The sequence below is a fragment of the Crassostrea angulata genome, chromosome 5, assembly GCF_025612915.1.
Source record: "Crassostrea angulata isolate pt1a10 chromosome 5, ASM2561291v2, whole genome shotgun sequence".
NCBI classification, from domain to species: domain Eukaryota; kingdom Metazoa; phylum Mollusca; class Bivalvia; order Ostreida; family Ostreidae; genus Magallana; species Magallana angulata.
The window spans coordinates 44,285,725-44,305,992 of NC_069115.1; the positions used below are offsets into that span (position 1 = coordinate 44,285,725).

General features: G+C 33.2%; 1 protein-coding gene across 1 annotated transcript in view; it reads right to left on the reverse strand.

The window, feature by feature from the left end:
- Positions 1-20,268, reverse strand: part of LOC128185643 (uncharacterized) — a 126,455-nt gene that overhangs the window by 77,053 nt on the left and 29,134 nt on the right. Inside the window, exons 24-50 of the mRNA XM_052855246.1 lie at positions 19,452-19,635; positions 18,798-18,950; positions 18,066-18,242; positions 16,771-16,921; positions 16,380-16,520; positions 15,820-15,971; positions 15,349-15,487; positions 14,972-15,196; positions 14,786-14,852; positions 14,292-14,455; positions 13,478-13,605; positions 13,080-13,221; positions 12,553-12,789; positions 12,301-12,343; positions 12,043-12,197; positions 11,715-11,806; positions 5,161-5,209; positions 4,659-4,910; positions 4,504-4,558; positions 4,150-4,322; positions 2,769-2,942; positions 2,417-2,678; positions 1,916-2,070; positions 1,226-1,399; positions 891-1,112; positions 563-766; positions 143-325 (exon numbers count right to left, since the gene is read on the reverse strand). Of these exons, the coding sequence (XP_052711206.1) occupies positions 143-325; positions 563-766; positions 891-1,112; positions 1,226-1,399; positions 1,916-2,070; positions 2,417-2,678; positions 2,769-2,942; positions 4,150-4,322; positions 4,504-4,558; positions 4,659-4,910; positions 5,161-5,209; positions 11,715-11,806; positions 12,043-12,197; positions 12,301-12,343; positions 12,553-12,789; positions 13,080-13,221; positions 13,478-13,605; positions 14,292-14,455; positions 14,786-14,852; positions 14,972-15,196; positions 15,349-15,487; positions 15,820-15,971; positions 16,380-16,520; positions 16,771-16,921; positions 18,066-18,242; positions 18,798-18,950; positions 19,452-19,635 (4,253 nt within the window). The remainder of the gene's footprint in view (positions 1-142; positions 326-562; positions 767-890; positions 1,113-1,225; positions 1,400-1,915; positions 2,071-2,416; positions 2,679-2,768; positions 2,943-4,149; positions 4,323-4,503; positions 4,559-4,658; positions 4,911-5,160; positions 5,210-11,714; positions 11,807-12,042; positions 12,198-12,300; positions 12,344-12,552; positions 12,790-13,079; positions 13,222-13,477; positions 13,606-14,291; positions 14,456-14,785; positions 14,853-14,971; positions 15,197-15,348; positions 15,488-15,819; positions 15,972-16,379; positions 16,521-16,770; positions 16,922-18,065; positions 18,243-18,797; positions 18,951-19,451; positions 19,636-20,268) is intronic.

Genomic DNA, 20,268 nt, shown 5'->3' on the forward strand with positions numbered 1-20,268 from the left:
TTGTTCACTTAGTACAAATTTAATCTATTACTTAAAATAATAACTATTTCCAAGACTACCACAAAAAACAAACAATCCAATTTCTTGGACACTGACTTGTAGAAAATCTAATACAAAATTGCCTTGAAAGGTTTATCTATACCTGAGGACCATCCACTCTGTAGGATTTTGTTTACACTGTATGGTGACTCCGTCCTGTCACATGCTGGGTCCTTTAGAAAGGAATCAATGCCTAGCTTCTTGAACAGAGCAGCAGCCAGCGCTGTGGACAAACTACCATCAAATGACAGGCCTTGCTCACTCATCCAGTTGGAGAGAGAAAATCCTGGAGGGTCAAAGTAGAAAAATTAATGAATAGGCGCATAGTGAATACTGAATTCTTTGATATATATTGTATTAAGAACTGTCTAACCTAAATGTGAGTAAAATGATGTCTCTCAATGAGATAATCAATAGTAAATCTAATGAACCCGTTTTGTTTGCAGGTAGTATAATAAATACACTTAAAATTCAAAAGAGAAATGAAAAACGTCTTCAGAATTGAAATGAATATTGAACTCACCTTGGATATTAAAATCCATTGTAAGGTCACAGTTAAGGATGGGGATAAGTACTTGATTCAGAATTGGAACATTTAGATCACACTGATTCGGTTCTAGACATACGGAAACACCCATGTCTAAAACATACTTCTTGGATACTTCCAACTGAGTTGCTTTAAACTTGATGAATATAACATTTGCAACATTCACTGAAACTTCTTCACCTGAAAAAATTATACACCACTCTTTTAAATTTAATCAATTTTTTTAAATAACCCAGGTCTTTGAAAAATATCCCTATGGCTTGAAGAAATTATATCAAATAATTTTATCTTGCACTATACATACCCCAGAATTCATTAAAATCTAGCAGTCCATAGCTAAATTTTTTCTTTTCTATTCCTCCAGAGATGACATAGTTACACCTGTCAAAGTGAAGGAAGAAATGAAGCTTGAGGTTCAGGAGGCTGAAGTCCACACAGCAGTCTATCCTTGTACAGTTAGAGGACAGCCCACACCTCACTTTGTCGGATGTGATTTCTGGTAAAACAACCCAATCCAATGGACATTCTACAAAGATACAAAAACAACCCACGATAAAAGTTTTGTTTTAACAATTAGAAATTAATCGTATGAAAACATTAATTAAAAATTTCTTCAAGGTTTCTGATATTTATACTGACGGTTTTTCCATCCCTGAAGACTTGGAGAGTACAGTTCTCCCCCTGCTTCACATGGTGTGTCCGATAGAAACTGATCAATGCCCAGCTGTTGAAGCAGCAATGTTTTAGCGTTGTCTTTCAAATCATTTATTGAGGGGATTTCCATGTCTTGCAGCCAATCAGCAAGTGAAAAGTCTGAAAAATGATGGGGATTTTTTCCGATTTTAAATAAAAACATGACCTGAACTTAGTTTACATAACAATGAATAGTGAGCACTGTATCTCACTTATAACCCAACGACTGACACTAAAATTTTAGTTGACTTTTAGAAATACCTTACTGAAAAAAATAAATTTTGACCAAAATCATGATCATGTCCCTTCAAACATGAGGAATTATTATCCTTGGCTAAGACTCTTGTAAAATCAAGGATAGCACCCCTCACAGATTTTAAAAGTTCAATCTATTTTGCTGACAGTTGTAAACTATATGAAATCTTAATAAAACTTTAGTGCTTATATTCTCATGATTTCATACAAAAAATCACAGATTGAATTAAGTTCTCATGTAAAATAAGGAATCTAAAGTATATCGGTACAATACAAAGCATACTGAAAAGTTCTGTAATATTTAATTACAGTATGTGCTCATGGTGCTAATTGTAATTTGCTAGCCTTTTAAATGCATTTACATGCATGCTATGTGCTTACTCTTGCTCTCCCCTGCGATAATGGCTCTGATTGTTGGTAACCTTGTATTCCTGAGGATAGGGATGTCAATGGAGCAGTCCCCTCCATTCAGACAAACAGATGCATGTACATTGAACACATACACATTCTCATTGGTTATTGGCTTCACACTTAACCTACATGAATGAACACATACACATTCTCATTGGTTATTGGCTTCACACTTAACCTATATATTGAAAAAAAAATAACGACAAAGGCAATATATATATTTTGCAAAATATTATCTGAAAGTCTAAACCAAAATTCTGTTTAATGAATGTTCTTATAGCAATTATTGAGATGCTTATTTTAACTTGTCAAAGTTTTACACAATTATCAATTACTGTAATAAATTTCTTGGATTTGAAATATTTCAACATCATTCATTCGCAGATGGCATTTTATCATTTTTTATCAATGACATACATTGAACACAAATTATCTTCTTGTTGCCTTCTAAAATACATTTATTTAACATACCCTAGTTTAATGAGACCTGCAGCCACAGCAATGGTTTTGACATCTCCCCAAACATAGTCATTGAGTTTGATAGTTTCCGTTATTGTTTCCAATCCAATCTGGAGCTCCAGGTTGTCCAGATCCAGAAAGACGGACACATGGAGACCAAGACTCAGAACAGGGATGTCTGCACAGCACTCGATACCTGTACAGTAGTCCGGGATGTGACAAGACATTGGGTCTGGGATCTGTGAGGGTAGGAATGCAATTGTCTTGGGACACTCTGAAACAATATCCATTATAAAGTCTTTATCTCGTACATTTAAAAATAATTATAAAAAAAAAAATCCATAAAGTGGCATAAACAGAATACCATTATGTATTCCTTGAATAGATGGAATGTATGGTGCTCTGGTTCTGTCACATTTAGGTCGCTGGAAAAAATCTGTCAGATTGAGCTGGTCCAGGAGAAGCATGACTGCTCCCTCCGCGAGTTGTTCATTCAGATCCAATGCCTTCTCCCTCATCCACTCACTCAGTGAAAAATCTGAGGACAAAAGATCTTATTGCAAATTGTGTTGATATTAAGTATTACTTCATCCACTAGAATTGTGCCTATTTTGGGTTAAATTACCAGAACATGAAACACAAAAAATTTTTGCTCAAAGAGCAAACAGAATGAGATGGAAAATGTGTCAGTAATTATAAAACAAGAGGCCAATTGGCCTTAATGGTCACCTGAGTAGCATATATCCCATACACAAACTTGTCATGGAGTCTCATATATGCATCTAATTAATTAGGTTTCATACTGGAGTAGAAAAATTATTAATTTCTAATGACCACATTTAATTAAAAAAGAACTGTGAAACCTATAATTTTGGTGAAAACTAAAAGATCTGGTCTACAAAATCATGAATTCAGTTTTCCTTTTAGGTGTGTGGGAGTAAAGAAGATAATTTTTTAACGTTATATGCATTAACATCTATACATCCATTTTGGCCCTGCCCTAGAGTCAAAAAGATTTAATACATTTTTACTATTTGGCCATATTGGCCCCACCCTAGAGCCTGAACCCCTGACCCAGGGGTCATGAATTTTACAATTTTGATAGACGGCCTCATGGACATCATAATCATACATTTAGTTTTTAACATATATATATGAGAGTAGAGAAGAAGATTTTCTAAGATTTAATACATTTTTACTATATGGCCATATTGGCCCCACCCTAGAGCCTGAACCCCTGACCGAAGGGCCATAAATTTCACAATTTTGGTAGAGGGCTTCATGGACATCATAACCATGCAACCAGTTTTTTCCTCACATGCGTGGGAGTAGAGAAGAAGATTTTTGAAAATTTGGCTTTTTTTGCATATTTGGCCCCGCCCATGGCACCCCAGGGGTGGTAGAGCCATAAATTTCACAATTTAGATTCTTCTTATCATAGAGATGCTTCACACCAAAAATGGTAACAATTGGCCTGATAGTTTTCAAGAAGAAGTTAAATATGTAAAATTGTTAACGCACGACGACGGATGAAGATCAATTGCAATAGGTCACCTGAGTGACTCAGGTGACCTAAAAACAAATTTTAGCACTTTTTCCTACTCATATAAATACAAAGCTGAAATTTATCGCTTTATGTATTTATGTTAAGAATGATATTAATTTCTTTGAAGTTGGCAGCAGAACAATACCATTTCAAGAGGTAAATTAATTTTATAGTACATGTAATTATGCATTGTACTCACTGTTGAAATCAAAGGAAAAGTTTTTATCACATAGAGGAATTTCTTGATTTTTCAGCAAATGAAGTCCATCATTTGTTGGAATACAGGTCAAATGCCCATCAAAGTCAAAGCAGAGCAGTATCTTCACATCCACAATGAAGCCTTTGTTTCCCTCCATTTGGTCAACTCTATAACTGAAAATAATGGGAGACCACCTATACATGACATTACAAATAAAATCTTCCATGGTATTTGCTAAATATCAAAAACTTTTACTACTGGTTTATAGTTTTTTTTTTTCAATTGACCAATGTCTATACAACAAAATTAGACTTAAATCTTTTTTTTTTTTGACAATTCTTCCTTAAAACTTACTTAATTTGCACTGGGGATGGGTTTCCTGATCCAAGAGACAAAGTATGTTGTTTTCCTGCAAAGTTACATATACTCACAGAATAATACGTAAGTACAATCAATATTGAAAGTTTTAAGGGAAAAAAACCCCAGATGGTAACAGAGTAAACTCTAACCAAATTCATATTCCAACAGATGAGTCTTCAGAAGTGTTTTCTTCCCAAAACCAATGTCAAGGAAGAAGTCACAGGGGTCCAGTTTGAACCAGAATGGGATGTTCTTTGTGATTTTACTGTCTCCTAGCGGTATGTTGAAGGTCAGTTGTAGACAGCAGTCGATTCCCCAACAGTTAGCGGGCTGTTCACATTTCACCATGTCTCTTACAGCTGCTGGGAGGTTCTTCTGTACATCAAACTCAGCTGGACAGTCTGTGCAAATGCAAAATGTATAACCCATTTACCATATCTGCTGGTTATTTAGTCATCCATACAATGTCATTGAAAATGTAGTATGTGAACACCTCTACTTTGGTGATTGGCTAAGATAATACCTGGGACAGAATGCAACTGAGGTTACGTGAATAAGACAACACATTAATTTCAATATGAAACCTTTTCCAGTAATCCCCCTTTACAATTGCAAAGATTTACAAACTATCTTTTTTGTCAATTAGCTTACCATCTGGAGTAGGGGGTATAATAGGGCAAGATCCTGATGTTATTACATCCTGAAACAAATCCAAGTGATATAAAGTTAGGAACATTATCTTTTTCAAGATCTTGAAGTATTTATCCTCATCTTACTAATCATTAATTATCATGATCTTTGCATGTACACGTAGCCCACATATATCACATCTATTGAAAATCATGCATTTTTTACACAACCTAGTATGATGATTAAAACATAGGTAATCACAGATTACAAAGCTCACCGAGACGAGACATCACCCTTATGAGACTTCACCTTTATGAGACCACCTTTATCATATTAAATGAAAATCATACTTTATGATCTTGGATATTCATGGAATCTGTTTTGACACAATATCGTATATCATCTGTTAAAAAATTGTATGATAATCATATGTTCATATGTTAATCAATACTATAATATAAAATTAAATATTGCATCCTATCATATTTACAACATATATAATATAATACAATAAAATACCATAATAAACAATAATGAGATATGATATTGTAACATATGATATGACATTGTATTGTGTTATACGTTATTGTATTTGATCAAATAATACAATATCATAATATATAAAACAATATAGTTTTATATTACAATATCATATTACATAATACATCATAACATTGAAACATATGATATTATATTGTATAATATAGTATGATATTGTATGATACCATATCATTTTTGATACATAATATGATATTGTATCATATGGTTCAATATTATTTGATACAACATTGTATCATATCAAATGATACAATATTATGTGATAAAGTAAAATATCATATAATACAATATTATATTATACATATTGTATCATATGATACAATAATATATTTTACAATATCATACAATACAAGTTCATGTGATGTGATAATATATCATATTATAAACCAATATCATATTATACAATATCGTACGCGTATGATACGATATTATATAATATAACAGTATCATATAATACAATTTCATGTGATATAAATCTATATTACAGAAACTATTATCATATTATACAAAATCATATGATACAAAATTATAGAATATACGATATAGTATCATACGATACAATATTATATTTTGCAATATCTTATGTAATAGTATCATGTGATTAAATAATAAATTAATAATACAATATAATATTATACAATATTGTATCATAATATACAATACTATACATAACGATATCATGATACAATATCATAACATAAAATATAAAAAAAAAAATTATACAATATCATATCATATTATATCGTAACTTTTTATAATATTACATATGATATTATATTTTGTTATACTTTCATGTTAAATACTGAAATCTGATTGGTTAAGACGCAGTTAATAATATTTACTATTACCCTCAGCGTTAGCAACGCACTTGGCAACGGGTAACATTAAAAAATGTTACATGTGCGAAAATTATGCGCGTACGGTTCGCTGTAGAATTCACGTTATTCCTATATAAAAGCAGTAAAATTTTCTTAAAAATTTTAAAAAAGACATTCAGTATAACAAAATAAATAGTGCCTGTTTGGGAGGATAACAGTTGAAATTGACACCCCTCGAAAACCATTGTCAACCTCCGCTTCGCGTCGGTTGACAATGGTTTTCTCGGGGTGTCAATTTCAACTGTTACCCTCCCAAACAGGCACTATTTATATAGTATTATATTTAACAATATTGTTTCATACCATACAATACTATATCATAGGAATCATGTTATATCATTTATCAACAAACACATCTATCTATCGAGCAGGTTTGAGTGAGGTAGGAGATTTCTTTAGCATCCTTGATAATGGAGATCAGGCTCTGCATGTGAAGCAACCTCTGTGTTTCATTTATAATATAGTTAAATCAACTATGCAAGCTATCATCTATAAAACATGTGACCTGTTCCAAAAAAACTAAACCTCATCCAGCATCCGAAACCTATGACTCCAAAACATTTGGCTCAGATTCAGCATTTAACGTAGCTCGCGGGTTTGCTGACGTCACAATAGGAATCAACCTAAAGAGTCGACCATCACAGTAAACTCATACATGCTTTTTTTAAAATCACAAATGAGATATTAAAAGCTTAAAAGGAAATATTTCAAAAAGCTTAAATGCAGTTTATTACTGTTTATTAGCAAACATTTATAATATCAAGTGCTGAAAATTTAAAGATGTCACATGCTTTGTCACATTTTGTTCTATAAAGTAAGAGTGTGCTTTGGAACTCTTCCATTTAAAATCATGTTTTAAAATAGACATGTAAATTAATTGAACCATATGCATTAAAATCGGGGTTTTTTGTTTTTTTTTACAATTATGACTTCCGTAATTTTAACTACCGATCAATTTTTTCAAAATTCTTTTGGCTTATACGATTACAAACTTATTATGTCAGTAGTTGCCTGGCATTTTTGTTTTGGCATTGATTGACTCAGAATTTCATAAAAATAATAGCAATTTTCTGTATCTTTACAGCCTTACATTAATTGCATTTGTGCATTTGATAACATTCACAATAATGTCTAATAAGTATTTACAAGTTCTAAAATGTGTTAATCAGCTAGTCTTGTCAATAAATGCATTTCAATTTTTGGGTTCTCAGACGTAAGGAAATGATGACGTCGGGCTAACGTTATAATGAAAATATAAGGTTTTGAAAAATCTTTTAAATCTTAAAAGTTGTTTTGCAAAAAATTGGCCGAGAACACATACTGATTATTTTTTATGAATCGATTCATAATTATCTCCTCTGTTGATGTGTTGAGTATAATTAATTTCGTCTGAATCGTTTAAAAGTTTGGAGTATGGTTTTGTAATGCGTTTCTCGAGTAAGGTGTGCATTTTACTATATATTTCATTGAAATGGCGTTGCTTGATTTTATCAATGACACTCTGTTTGAAACACGATTACATTATTACCGCGCAGACGAATCTCAAATAAATTTTAGAAATAAAACTCTGAAACCTATGGATCACGTGGAAAAATTTTCAAGGTAGGTTTTCTCACAAGCAGGTAAACCCGCGAGCTACCTTAAGCCTGTCAGGTGCATCAGTATACATAAGACGCATCTCCATGCAAGTTTGGTGAAGTTCAGACCAGTAATAACTAAGATATCATCATCAGAGGGCACTAGCAATTAAAACCTTAACCTGCTCCAGCATCTGCAACCTATGGCTCAGATTCAACATCCATGCCTGTCAGGTGCATCTGTATCATAAGACACACCATCCATTCAAGTTTGGTGAAGTTAGGACCTGTAATAACTAAGATATATTTTTTAGCATCCTTGATAATGGAGATCAAGCTCTGCATCTGAAGCTCTCTGTGATTCATACATACTACAGTTTAATCAACTATGCAAGTTTGAAAAAGTACTTTTATCTATTAAACATGTGACCTGTTCCAAAAAACTTAACCATATCCAGCATCTGAAACCTATGGTTCAGACTCAGCATTCAAACCTGTCAGGTGCATCAGTATCATAAGACGCACCATCCATAGAAGTCTGGTGAAGTTAGGACAAGTAGTAACTAAGATATAATCATCAGAGGGCACCTGTTTCAAAAACTTTAACCAGCTCTAAAAACCTTAACCTCCTCCAGCATCCCAAACCTATAGCTCAGATTCAGCACCCAAGCCTGCCTGGTGCATCAGTATCATAAGACACACCATCCATGCAAGTTTGGTGAAGTACATACCAGCAGTAACTTAGATATTGCTATCAAAGGGCACCTGCAACAAAAACTTTAACCAGCTCCAAAAACCTTAACCTCCTCCAGCATCCCAAACCTATAGCTCAGATTCAGCACTCAAGCCTGTCTGGTGCATCAGTATCATAAGACACACCATCCATTCAAGTTTGGTGAAGTACGGACCTGTAATAACTAAGATATATTTTTTAGCATCCTTGATAATGGAGATCAAGCTCTGCATCTGAAGCTCTCTGTGATTCATACATACTACAGTTTAATCAACTATGCAAGTTTGAAAAAGTACTTTTATCTATTAAACATGTGACCTGTTCCAAAAAACTTAACCATATCCAGCATCTGAAACCTATGGTTCAGACTCAGCATTCAAACCTGTCAGGTGCATCAGTATCATAAGACGCACCATCCATAGAAGTCTGGTGAAGTTAAGACAAGTAGTAACTAAGATATAATCATCAGAGGGCACCTGTTTCAAAAACTTTAACCAGCTCTAAAAACCTTAACCTCCTCCAGCATCCCAAACCTATAGCTCAGATTCAGCACCCAAGCCTGCCTGGTGCATCAGTATCATAAGACACACCATCCATGCAAGTTTGGTGAAGTACATACCAGCAGTAACTTAGATATTGCTATCAAAGGGCACCTGCAACAAAAACTTTAACCAGCTCCAAAAACCTTAACCTCCTCCAGCATCCCAAACCTATAGCTCAGATTCAGCACTCAAGCCTGTCTGGTGCATCAGTATCATAAGACACACCATCCATTCAAGTTTGGTGAAGTACGGACCTGTAATAACTAAGATATATTTTTTAGCATCCTTGATAATGGAGATCAAGCTCTGCATCTGAAGCTCTCTGTGATTCATACATACTACAGTTTAATCAACTATGCAAGTTTGAAAAAGTACTTTTATCTATTAAACATGTGACCTGTTCCAAAAAACTTAACCATATCCAGCATCTGAAACCTATGGTTCAGACTCAGCATTCAAACCTGTCAGGTGCATCAGTATCATAAGACGCACCATCCATAGAAGTCTGGTGAAGTTAAGACAAGTAGTAACTAAGATATAATCATCAGAGGGCACCTGTTTCAAAAACTTTAACCAGCTCTAAAAACCTTAACCTCCTCCAGCATCCCAAACCTATAGCTCAGATTCAGCACCCAAGCCTGCCTGGTGCATCAGTATCATAAGACACACCATCCATGCAAGTTTGGTGAAGTACATACCAGCAGTAACTTAGATATTGCTATCAAAGGGCACCTGCAACAAAAACTTTAACCAGCTCCAAAAACCTTAACCTCCTCCAGCATCCCAAACCTATAGCTCAGATTCAGCACTCAAGCCTGTCTGGTGCATCAGTATCATAAGACACACCATCCATGCAAGTTTGGTGAAGTACGGACCTGTAATAACTAAGATATATTTTTTAGCATCCTTGATAATGGAGATCAAGCTCTGCATCTGAAGCTCTCTGTGATTCATACATACTACAGTTTAATCAACTATGCAAGTTTGAAAAAGTACTTTTATCTATTAAACATGTGACCTGTTCCAAAAAACTTAACCATATCCAACATCTGAAACCTATGGTTCAGACTCAGCATTCAAACCTGTCAGGTGCATCAGTTTCATAAGACGCACCATCCATAGAAGTCTGGTGAAGTTAGGACAAGTAGTAACTAAGATATAATCATCAGAGGGCACCTGTTTCAAAAACTTTAACCAGCTCTAAAAACCTTAACCTCCTCCAGCATCCCAAACCTATAGCTCAGATTCAGCACCCAAGCCTGCCTGGTGCATCAGTATCATAAGACACACCATCCATGCAAGTTTGGTGAAGTACGGACCAGCAGTAACTTAGATATTGCTATCAAAGGGCACCTGCAACAAAAACTTTAACCAGCTCTAAAAACCTTAACCTCCTCCAGCATCCAAAACCTATAGCTCAGATTCAGCACTCAAGCCTGTCAGGTGCATCAGTATCATAAGACACACCATCCATGCAAGTTTGGTGAAGTACGGACCTGTAGTAACTTAGATATTGCTATCAAAGGGCACCTGCAACAAAAATTTGAACCTGGTCCAACAACCTTAACCTCCTCCAGCATCTGAAATTTAGGACTCAGATTCAGCATCCAAGTCTTTCAAGTCCATAAGTAGGTCCAGATGCATCATCCATGCAAGTTTGGTGAAGATAGGACAAGTAATAGCTTAGATACAGGACCTGCAACAAAAACTTTAACCAAGTCCGGACGCCGACGCCGAGGGTATAGCATAAGCTCCCCCTGACTTCGTCTCGGTGAGCTAAAAAAGATTTTTAAAATTACTGTTTAATTGAAGAACTTAAGTATTATTTCATTTTAAATGATTTTCATAAAAAAAAAACGTAATTGTAGTTAAATTCAGCACAATTTCAGATACCTTATGGAGCAATATTTAAAAGAAATCATCTATATAAACTTGACAATATCATATACATGTACATGACTTTTTGTATAGGAAATTTCAAAATAGTATGGTTCAGGTTCCTCCCAGTGAGAGTTATCTCTCTTACCAAAGAGTTCTCGTACCCTAATGATAACACAATTACTTATAAAGGTAAAATAGTCAATTAAAAAAATTATAATAGTCACATAAACTTATCAATTAAAAAATAGAATCAAATCTCTTTCACAAAATAAATCCCATGGTTCACAACAAAATCCACCTATCCCAGTAATTCCTGACTTATCCTATTAAAATGATAGATTTGAATGCCAAATGAATTTCTTAAAATATTTTTTTATCAAAATCAGTAAACAGAAATTAAACTTACATGCAAATCAAGCTTTTTTAGAACAAGTTCAAAAGCTTCTTCAGTCATCTTTCCTCCTATTTTCTCCAAAAGGTCAGCAAATGAACCATCACCTTTATCAAATTAAATATTAAATTACTGTGAGTATTAAAAAACTAATCAATATTTACAGGAATACATGGCATGTACAATAAATTGTTCATCAGACCCAACAAAATTAAGAAAAATATGACAAAAATAAAATTGTATGATCTCATATCTAATTAACAATGAACACCAAACATCTACTAGCTTTATTTAATGCAGACAAAAATATCCTCACAGCTCAAAGGTGAAAACATCGAATTACCTGGGAAAACAAAGTCTCTGCAAAGAGGAATAGGGATCTTTATATCAGTAAGAAGGTAGCCATCTAGAAGGCAGTCTCCAGGGGGAGACAAACAGATGACTGGTCCAAACTTCAGGATGAACACCCCCTCATCAACATCTCTATCTATGTTGTACCTATACATACAAAGATTCAAAGGTCAGTGCATGTACAAGTAGTCATAACTAAAATAGAAATCTTTCATTTCAAATGAAACAGGACTCTTTTATCATTACTTACATTATTTTCACATTTGAACTTATTTCTGCCATTTCATCTGTGCCTACATTCATAAATGAATGAAATTTTACTACATTGAAAATTTATTATTAATCAATTACAATTTCTTATTAAAAAAAAATTCAGATCATCAAACTTCATACTTTATTTTTAAACTATTTTACTAAATAGAGGACATGTACTTTAGTCAGTTACAACAATGATCTAAACTTCCATCATCACTTGATTTTAATATATTCTAAAAATATTTACCCCAATCGTAATTCAATAAAACTTTGGTCCATATGTATTTTTCAAATCCTATTTGCAGTATAAAACTGCAGGGATCCAACTCTATGAATGCTGACAGTGTTTTGCTGAAGTCATATCCCAGTATTTTAACATTAATGTCTGCCCACACATCTATCCTCAAGCAGTCCTTCTGTAGCTTGTAATACAATATGTCTGATAGGCTCCCTTGTAGTTTTCCCAAGGTAAAGTTGGCACATGCTAAAATTTCATGAAGCAAAAATAGCACTTCAGTAAAATTGATTTTTACGACAATCTTCATCAAATCAAATTAATTCTATTCTGACAAAAGAAGTTTAGGAACAATAGTTTATGGGACACACTTTACGTACATTTCCCTCAACAGAAATCAGATTGTAACTGAATATATTTTTAATCAAAAGATGTTTAAATCTAAATTTGACAAAATACATGCATGTAAAAATCTAGTAATTAGACAATTACATGTATACAGATTAGGGTTTTTTTCAGCAAATAATCAATAGCCTTACTGAGATCATCCTGTGTGAGGCGTCCATTGAGCTCTGATCTCGAACCTGTTGTGGATAGACCTCTTAGTTCTAACTCAGACGTAATTTGTCCTAAAGTCATCTTTTCTGGCTTTGGCAATGGAATATCTTCATTTAGCATGTCCTGATATAGAATATCATATGAAGTTAACATGAACAAGATACTCTAAGTTATACATGTATATATTAATTATCTACAAACAGTAGCTGGTGTTTTATCTTACAATAGCTAATTGGTGTACATGCATTCAGCATTATGGTGATTGTTTCAAAGGATCCTTCAATGTACAAGAAAAGCTATGACCAGCAGATTTCACAAAACTGACAGTTACATTAATTTTTAAATAATTGTATATAATTATATAAAAGTAAATTTTTACCTTTGCAATTTTTAACAACTTTGGGAATTCATCAATCAGCTGTGATGTGACTTGCTTGATTACAGATTTTCCTTGTTCTTTAATCTTTCTATACAGAGCTTCTTTCGAAAATAAACTCTTGAAATCCACTGTAAAAAACCAGCAAAATGAAACTATAAGATATATATAAACATGTAACGTGATAATTGTAAACAAATTATAGCTTGTAGTTCATAGAAACATTGTCAAGATAAATAATCTCTGAAACAAACTTACCATGCTGAATAAGCATTAATCTCTATAATAGATAGTACATGTACATGCAAATTCATCATAATTGAAATTGTGACCATTTTAATATGGGCCATTTTAGTAAGGTCATCAGGATGCATGAGATTTGTAAAGGACTATATCAAAAAAAGACCTTTCTGTATTTAAAAATATTTTTGTCTCAACATTTAAGGGTTAAAAAAAAGGCTTTTCTTCCCTTTCTTTTATTTTTAAAAAGATCTGCTTAGACATTGATTTATATCTTTAATCATCGACATTCTAATGGTGAAATATATGCAAGATTTGGTCATGGAGGTAAACATCTAAGAACAGGAATTTTCTTAATCATCTGTTATGACCTTGACTCTCAACCTGGAAAGTGATTGAAGGTCATTACATAACCTTTACCCACTTGCATTCTGGGGAAAGTCTAAGCCAGATTACAAATATATTTTGAACAAGTGATATCATTAATTTAACCAGTTTAATGGATGGGTGGGTGTACTAAGTACTATATGGCACCAGCAGTATAAAGCAGTAATAGATTTTCTTCAAAATTACCAACCTTTTGGCCATACAAGTGTTCCATCTGCCATACAAGTGGGTACAGGTAACACAGCTTTGTCCAGCAAGTTGACAAACACCAAACAGTTATCTGTGTCATCAAAGCTACACAGACCCATCCCAAAGGTAGCCAGGGTTACATTCTGGTCCTTGAATATGCTGTACCTATTAAATGGTGATGCAAAGCAACAATGCATTTACAAAGCACGAAATTTTATTCATATCTAAAGCAATGCGCTATTCTTAAGGAAAAGGTTAAATGTGTGGTATACATCTTAATTCAAAAAGACATGCAACAGCTATACAATTTTATATAGATAATGAAAGGGGTCTCTCAATTCTTAATAAATCAAATTCATTACATGCATTAAGAATGCAGTATCCAAATCATATTTGACAGCACCTAAAAAGCAAATGCAATACTCCCCCCCTTCCAAAACAAAAATGATGAAGATATTTCTGAGTAAATATATTAAGTTTAAGGAAAGTCATTACCTAATAGTGAAATCTAATCCTCCAAGAATATCCAGTTTATTTCCTGATTTCAATTCTCCTTCATAACCTTGTGATTAATCAAAGATAATGAATGAAGTTAAAAATCCCCATCAAAGCAATAAAACATTTATATATACATGAACTTATCAGTAATTCTAACACAGAAGCTTTGACTAAAAAGCATACCATCAAAATCAATGTTGGCTGGTATCTCAATAGTGTAAGTGTATGAATCAAGTCCAAGGGTGAACAGCATTTGAGGTGTGGCACAGGGATCAAAACGGGCCCACACTTTGAAGACTTTCATATACAGTGCAAATTTAAGGTTGATGCAGCATTCCAGTCCTAAACACATGCTGTCAAAGGTGCAGTAGACATTCTTTGGCATGGTGAAGGACAGTAGAGGGCAAGCTAGGTAAAAACATGGTTTAATATATAGACTACACAAAGAACACAATATACAGATAAATAAAAAAATAAATATGATGACAACTTTATAAACAGACATAGAATGTCTCATTCATTATTTTGATGAGGAAAAAACAAATTAGCAGATCCATTACATTTGTCTGACTTTACGAGTCTTTCCACCAGCTGTTCTCTAGATCCCTTGGAGTCTTTCCCTCTCTCTGTCAGTTCATTCACTAGCTGGTCCTCTGTCATCTCATAGGGATTTCTACATGTGGTATTGTCGATAATGTCCTGATTTGATATATTTGGGAAAATCAATACATATTTCACCATTTCTGAGTTTAACAAAGTGGTCCTACTTCTAGCAAACAACCTTTCATTTTACAGTTAATGAATTAGAATAGAAGATACATGTAATTTAAACATTCAATTATTATAATAGTTTAATATTTACCGTCTTCTAGATTTCAAAAAATGTACTTGAAATGTTTCTAATTTCAATATAAATTCGTGAATTCCAAATTCCAAATAAATTTTGAAATTAAACAATGATATTCTACAATGTCTAAGGTATCAAAAACTTATTACATACTGCATAAAAACAAATACTGAAGACACTATACCTTTATTCCCCTCATTACTCTTGCCATGGCATCCTTGCTGGTTTGCATGTTAAATCTATCTAGAAATTCCATTATTGTTCCGAACTTCAGACGTCTTATATTAAATTTCTCTAAAAATTTATCTGCAGTCTTCAATAGCTGTGAAAACATTCCTGAAATCAAAAATGTTTCAAGGATGTTAAAAAAGCCTTTAGGTAGAATCTAGGTACAGCTGACTACATTTTTCTATCAATTTAAAGATTTATAAAGTCTATCTAAGAACTTATTTGCATTAACAATTTGATGATTCATGTACATGTTTTTGCATTAATACATGTACCCTAAATGAAAATAAAAAAAAAAATAATTAATGTTTGAGTATGGAACTAATGTTTCTATGACAGTTGCATAAATATATATGTTTGACTACATCATAAAACATAAACCAATTGCAGTTCACTTAAAGTTAATACTAAACCATAAAATCATCAAGCATAAGTACATGTAATTCCTTTCAAAAATGGATTATCATCAAACATTGTCTTGTTTTTTCAAAACTGAAATAATGAAAGGAAAAGTACCTTTAGCTGCTGTAACAAGTGACCGTTTGGCGACTGCTGGAGATGTACCCATAATGGCAGTACACTGGCTATCATCTGTGTCAAAATCCAAAGCACTCCCAATACTAGACTGGACTTTCTGGAACAAGCCATCTGAACTACCTGGATATATTGGAAGAAAAAAATCATCTAAATGTTTTATAGACCAAGTACAGATAACAATTTGAACTTTTTATTCATCCTCACAGTTATAAGATTAGTGTTGCAATAGCTAGCCACCTATAAGAACATGTGACTTAAATGGAACTGGGAAACAACAAACCCCAGTAAGCTGGCAAAGATTACTCCCAATACCACTATATAGCTTGAGAAACTAACAAATGTTGAGTAAATAACAAGATTAACAACATACTTTTTATTGACACAGTAAAATCAGGATCACCACTGTTATCTTGAAAATCTTCTATTGGGTCTGCCTGTGCTGTGTTAGTTAGGGTAGGGTCTTTATTTACCTCATTTTCTCCCATCAAACCAACAATAACACCTGCTGCCAAAGTTTCAGCCTAAAACAGTAGAGAACAATACTTGTTAAAATAATTGGCAACCCACCATCTAATATATATTTTTATACAAGTGTGCAATATATTTGCTTCATAAAAAATAATGGATTATCGAGTGATCATTTAAATACTCCAATATATATTATGTACTACATGTATAATGGTACCCTGTTTTGTATTTTTAGAGGTTTTCTGCATTAAAATGTGTTGACATGATATGCTGTTGTTAATATATTTTTTTTCACCATGTGCAGTTATTCCATATGGGATAACTGAATCATCCCATATGGGATAACTGCAATACATGTACATAGAGGTTTTACTGATTTATCCACCACTGCCTTTAACACTTTGACATAGGGACAATGGATGCATCATAGGTTAAGAGTTGTTAAGGCAATAGAAAGCAGGTTGTGTTTGGGGTTCACAATATGGCTTATACATGTATGGCAAAAAAAATGAGACCAACAATCATCAATTCACGAATTCTTCATAAAAGTTATACATTGTACATATGAAATGCCTTGAAAATGAAATATTCGTGATGAAAAAATATTGAGATGTACCACTAGAAGTTGAGGCGGTGTCGATTTATATGATTAAAAGCATTTTTTTCTTTAATTTTCTATTTATACCAATAGTAAGGGCATATTGGGCCCCATCCTAAATGGTGAACTGATATATATATATATATATATATATATATATATATATATATATATATATATATATATATATATATAAAAACGCTGCCTTCAGTCCCCGGCAATTTTTAGTCTTATGAAGGAAAATTTGACCTTTAACCCTCGACTGACTTGGCAAAATAAAAATTTCTATTATTCCATAGAAATGAAAGTTATGGCCAAAATTACAGTTGTGAGTAGACAGAAACCTAGTATATAAAGCTTTTTAAGAGGGCCAAATACCTCATGTGGAACCGTTTCTTGATAAATGCCTTGTTCATGTCACATTGATTTCGCTAAAATTCATGCCAGGGTGGGAAAGGTTGATAGATAGGTGACCAATAGCTTAATTTGTTTGTAAAAAGCTAGTTTAAGATATTTTTTAAATCAAAAGTAAAAATTTAAAAGGTGAATACAAATTATAAATCAAGCCAATAATTTTTCCAAATTTAAAAGTATACTACCTTGTACACAAGTTTATAGTCATCACAGACTTGCTTCCATTTAGATACTTTTGGATAGATTGATTCAACATATTTGGTGGGATCGATGTAACTTCCACCATCTTTCTGCATGGCTAGATGGATATGGTTATCACAGTCAGACCCAGTGACTGTACCTATTGGCTGGCCTGCAGCTACCTAAAAAATACAATAGGCCCATGGGCAACATTGCTCACCTGACCAATACACAGTGTCAAATTTTGACTCTTCTCTAAATACGTACAAGTAAAAATTTTATTTCTAATATTTCTTTGCAACTGAAAATCATTTTTATATATCCTAGCTTGCTTCCACGTCAATTTTACAAAATCTAGCCTCAATTTTCATGAATTCAGAAGAAATTTCACTTGTAAGATAGAATGACCCATCTTATTAAGACCCTTCTGGTCATCATGGAGTTAATGCATAACTAAATTTTACATTTCATAATACTAATAGACTAACAGACATATGAGTAATCAAAAAACTAACTGAAGGTCAGTTAACAAGAAAAATCAGTGAATATAGTTGCTCCCTCAATCACATTTCATTCAAATAGCAAAGTCATTCCATAGATTTATTACTATTTCATTGAACTCATAAAAATAAAAAAGTCAAAAAATGAAAGTCAAATAAATGAAAAAGAGATTTTATAAAGATAAGGAACTCCACTGAATTAAATACATGTACTTGTTTTAAGTTCTAAAGACTTACTGATCTGCCTTCCTCTGTGTCAAATATGGAATTGGGTTCAATGTTGGTTATGTATACTGTGATTCCTCTCAAGGAACCTCCTTCAGAACCAATGATAACGGTGTGTGAGTCTGTAGGATCCACAGTTATAGAACCAGCAAACGGAGCAACAAGCTACAAATTAAAATGAAATTCTCCATAAAAATCAACCATCTCAGTGTGTGAAAATAACTTTTTTGTCCTATAGACAATTGGTCTACTACATTTTCTTCAAGATCTATAGACCTGACTGATTTACAATGGACCACAAAAAACATCAAAAATTTTTAATGATGTAATCCTTGTCTTTTCATAATTTAGCTGATTCATTTTTTTCCTATTGATTGCTGACTACTGTAGATTCCTAATAAAACGCAAGGAATTAATATCTGCGTAAAATTGCGAGAAGCACATCTTACAAATTTTAAAATCTTGCTTTTATTTTTCAAACATAGATAAACTACATGAAACTATGATAAAAATTTGACATTCGCGATTTTATGTTCTCACGATTTGATGGAAAACGGTTGAATCGCGGAATGAAGTACTCGCGAAAAATAAGGAATCTACAATATCCATGTTTTGTTTTTCCCAGGTCTAGTTATTTTTTTCATTCAATGGTTAACCAAAATGTACCTGGTCTCCTCTGGCAGCAAGCAGATCGAGTCCTGTATGTCTGTATTCACTGCGCCCCCCTCCTAGGGATGAGGGATAAAAGCCACTGTCACATCCATCTCCTTTTAATCGACGATTGTTAGGAAAGTCTTTGTGGGCTTTTGGTCCAAAGATAGAATCAATGATTCCCCTTGCTGTATCATATCTACAAAACATGATTAAATAACATTAATTTTACAATACACTAACAGACTCCTTACAAAAGAGTTTTTAGATTAATACACCTTTTATTTAGAAAACAAATTTAGATATTAAAAATATTATTTCAAAATGACTTGGTAAAAAATTAAAATACAGTACCTATCAGACCAAACCTAACACCAGAGTAAACCCCAGGTTTATTTTCGGGGTTTACTTGGGGTTTACTTTTTTAAAACTTGTGTCCTGTTAGGGTTTACTTTGGGTCCACTCAGGGTTTACTTTTGGTTTACTTGGCTTGTTTTTGGGGTCCTCTTTAAACGTTAAAATGTGAAGCAGACCCATCCTTTATCTCATTATCTTACTACCTGCAATTCCAACCCCTTGTCTATTCAAAATACACATGTAGCGTCTGCCACAGGGGTCTACTTCTGATCGAGGTTTACTCTCCAGGTTTACATTGGGTTTACTCAGGGTCTGGTCTAGTAAAAACCAGAAAGTAAACCAGGGTTAAGTCTGGGTTTACTTTCTGTTAGGTTGGGTATGATAAGTACTGCACATTCAATTTTTAAAAAATAAAATCAACAATGTCTATTAATCCAAAGGACTATATAATATGATAAAGGTCAAATCTTGCCCC